This window comes from Austrofundulus limnaeus, unplaced genomic scaffold (assembly GCF_001266775.1).
Source record: "Austrofundulus limnaeus strain Quisiro unplaced genomic scaffold, Austrofundulus_limnaeus-1.0 Scaffold850, whole genome shotgun sequence".
NCBI lineage: Eukaryota > Metazoa > Chordata > Actinopteri > Cyprinodontiformes > Rivulidae > Austrofundulus > Austrofundulus limnaeus.
Genome location: NW_013953252.1, coordinates 99,808 through 101,500, shown reverse-complemented (window position 1 = coordinate 101,500; position 1,693 = coordinate 99,808). Strand labels below are relative to the sequence as shown.

The window sequence follows — 1,693 nt, the reverse complement described above, 5'->3', positions numbered from 1 at the left end:
GTGTGTGTGTGTGTGTGTGTGTGTGTGTACAGTGCCCTGAGACAACAGTTGTTGTGACTTGGCACTATATAAATAACCTGAACTCATCACCTCTGCAGGAAGACCTCGTAGCGCCGTCTGTAAGCAAAGCCGGCTCTTCTCACCCTCAGGTTCTCCATCAGACCCAGGTACTTGACCTGGTGACGGATCAGCACCTCGTCGAATCGAGCTGCAACAGAGGAGGGGATGACAGGAACACGTCAGCAGGACTGCATGCACAGCAGCAGCAGTAGGAGGGACGGAGGACAGAGGGACAGTGAGGAGCCAACAAAAGGCCCAGTGTGTCGGGGACAAAGGCCGTCCCCACACTGGGACGAGCTCACAGTGTGACGACAACTCACTGTCTGAGCTGAGACTGGTGACTCACTGAAGTTAACACTGTTCTCATAAACATTATGGTCTTTATCAGAACAGACAACTGAAATAAATCTCTTGAAACTATGAAGTTACAGAGACAAAAAAATCAAACACTAACACTTAACCTTTCAAGCCCCCAGAGGTTTTCTTAAAGTTTTTGCTCAAAATCCCATGCTGAAATGTAACTGAGTGTATCTCAGCATTTACAAACTCTACTTAAATAATCTTAGCATCAAAATAAAGCTAACACTTGGAACATTTTATCAGAAGTGTAAGTATTAAAACAGCTGCTGTTCTAGAGATATTGAGGATGGAACATATTTTTTACATTTTCCCCCTCCCATCTGAATATTGTTTCATTAGACAGTATATAACCTATTTAAAACCATAATGAATCAGGCTAAAATCTCATGGAAACCATAAATCCACTTGTGGACATTAACTGTGCAAAGACACATGCTGATAAAATTAACTGAAGCAAAGTTACAGAGGTTTTAGTAAAGAAATAATTTTGAATTTTGTCATTCTGCACAGGACAGACCATGATGGTACTGGTAATAAATGCTAAGAATCTGAACTTTTTACATCCAGAAGTTATTTATTTTTTCTTACCTGCCTGAAAAGATTTATTACTGAATGTTTGTTCTTTTGAAAAATTGTCCTAACATTTATTAGTCAACATATACTGTATATTATATAAAATAATGAGAAATTATATTTAACTTCAGTTGGACCATATTCACTCAAAACCAATTTAAAAAACTTTCAACACACTTTACAACATATTTAGGTAATTACTTTGACTTGCTTTAATAAAATAACGTCAAAACATTTTCCTTTACAGATTTCCAATGATGATATTTTGTATAGTGTGTTTCTTTCTGATTCAACTGCTTGCCGTTTGAACTGTGTTTGGTGGCTGTAAAAATAGTTTCCATGAGATTTTAGCAAAGATTATTAAGTTTCTTTTGATACCAAACATGTGCAGGTTCAACTGACAGATCTGAAGTTAAAAGAATTTAAAAGAAATAGAAAACAGAAAAAAGCTGATTTACATTTCAAGAGGTCAAAGTAGAAGAATGCCATGAACCAATGCATATTCCCAAACTTGAACATTATGCACTGATTTTGGGTTTTGAATATATTGAAGTAGTGCTGGGAGGTATACCGTTTTGTACTGAATACCGTTTTTTTTATTTTTGTTATGATATGAATTTATTGAATACCGGACATTCCGGTTTAAATAGCGGAAAGTTTCGTCGCGCCCGCCAGTGAACTGTTATTTCCCGGGGGACAT

The 1,693-nt window shown here is 37.2% G+C and overlaps 1 protein-coding gene across 1 annotated transcript in view; it reads right to left on the bottom strand.

Moving 5' to 3' along the window:
- LOC106532914 (unconventional myosin-Ic) overlaps positions 1-1,693 on the bottom strand; it is a gene marked incomplete in the record, with an annotated part of 69,009 nt that overhangs the window by 20,205 nt on the left and 47,111 nt on the right. Inside the window, 1 exon segment of the mRNA XM_014029081.1 lies at positions 91-208. Within this exon segment, the coding sequence (XP_013884535.1) occupies positions 91-208 (118 nt within the window).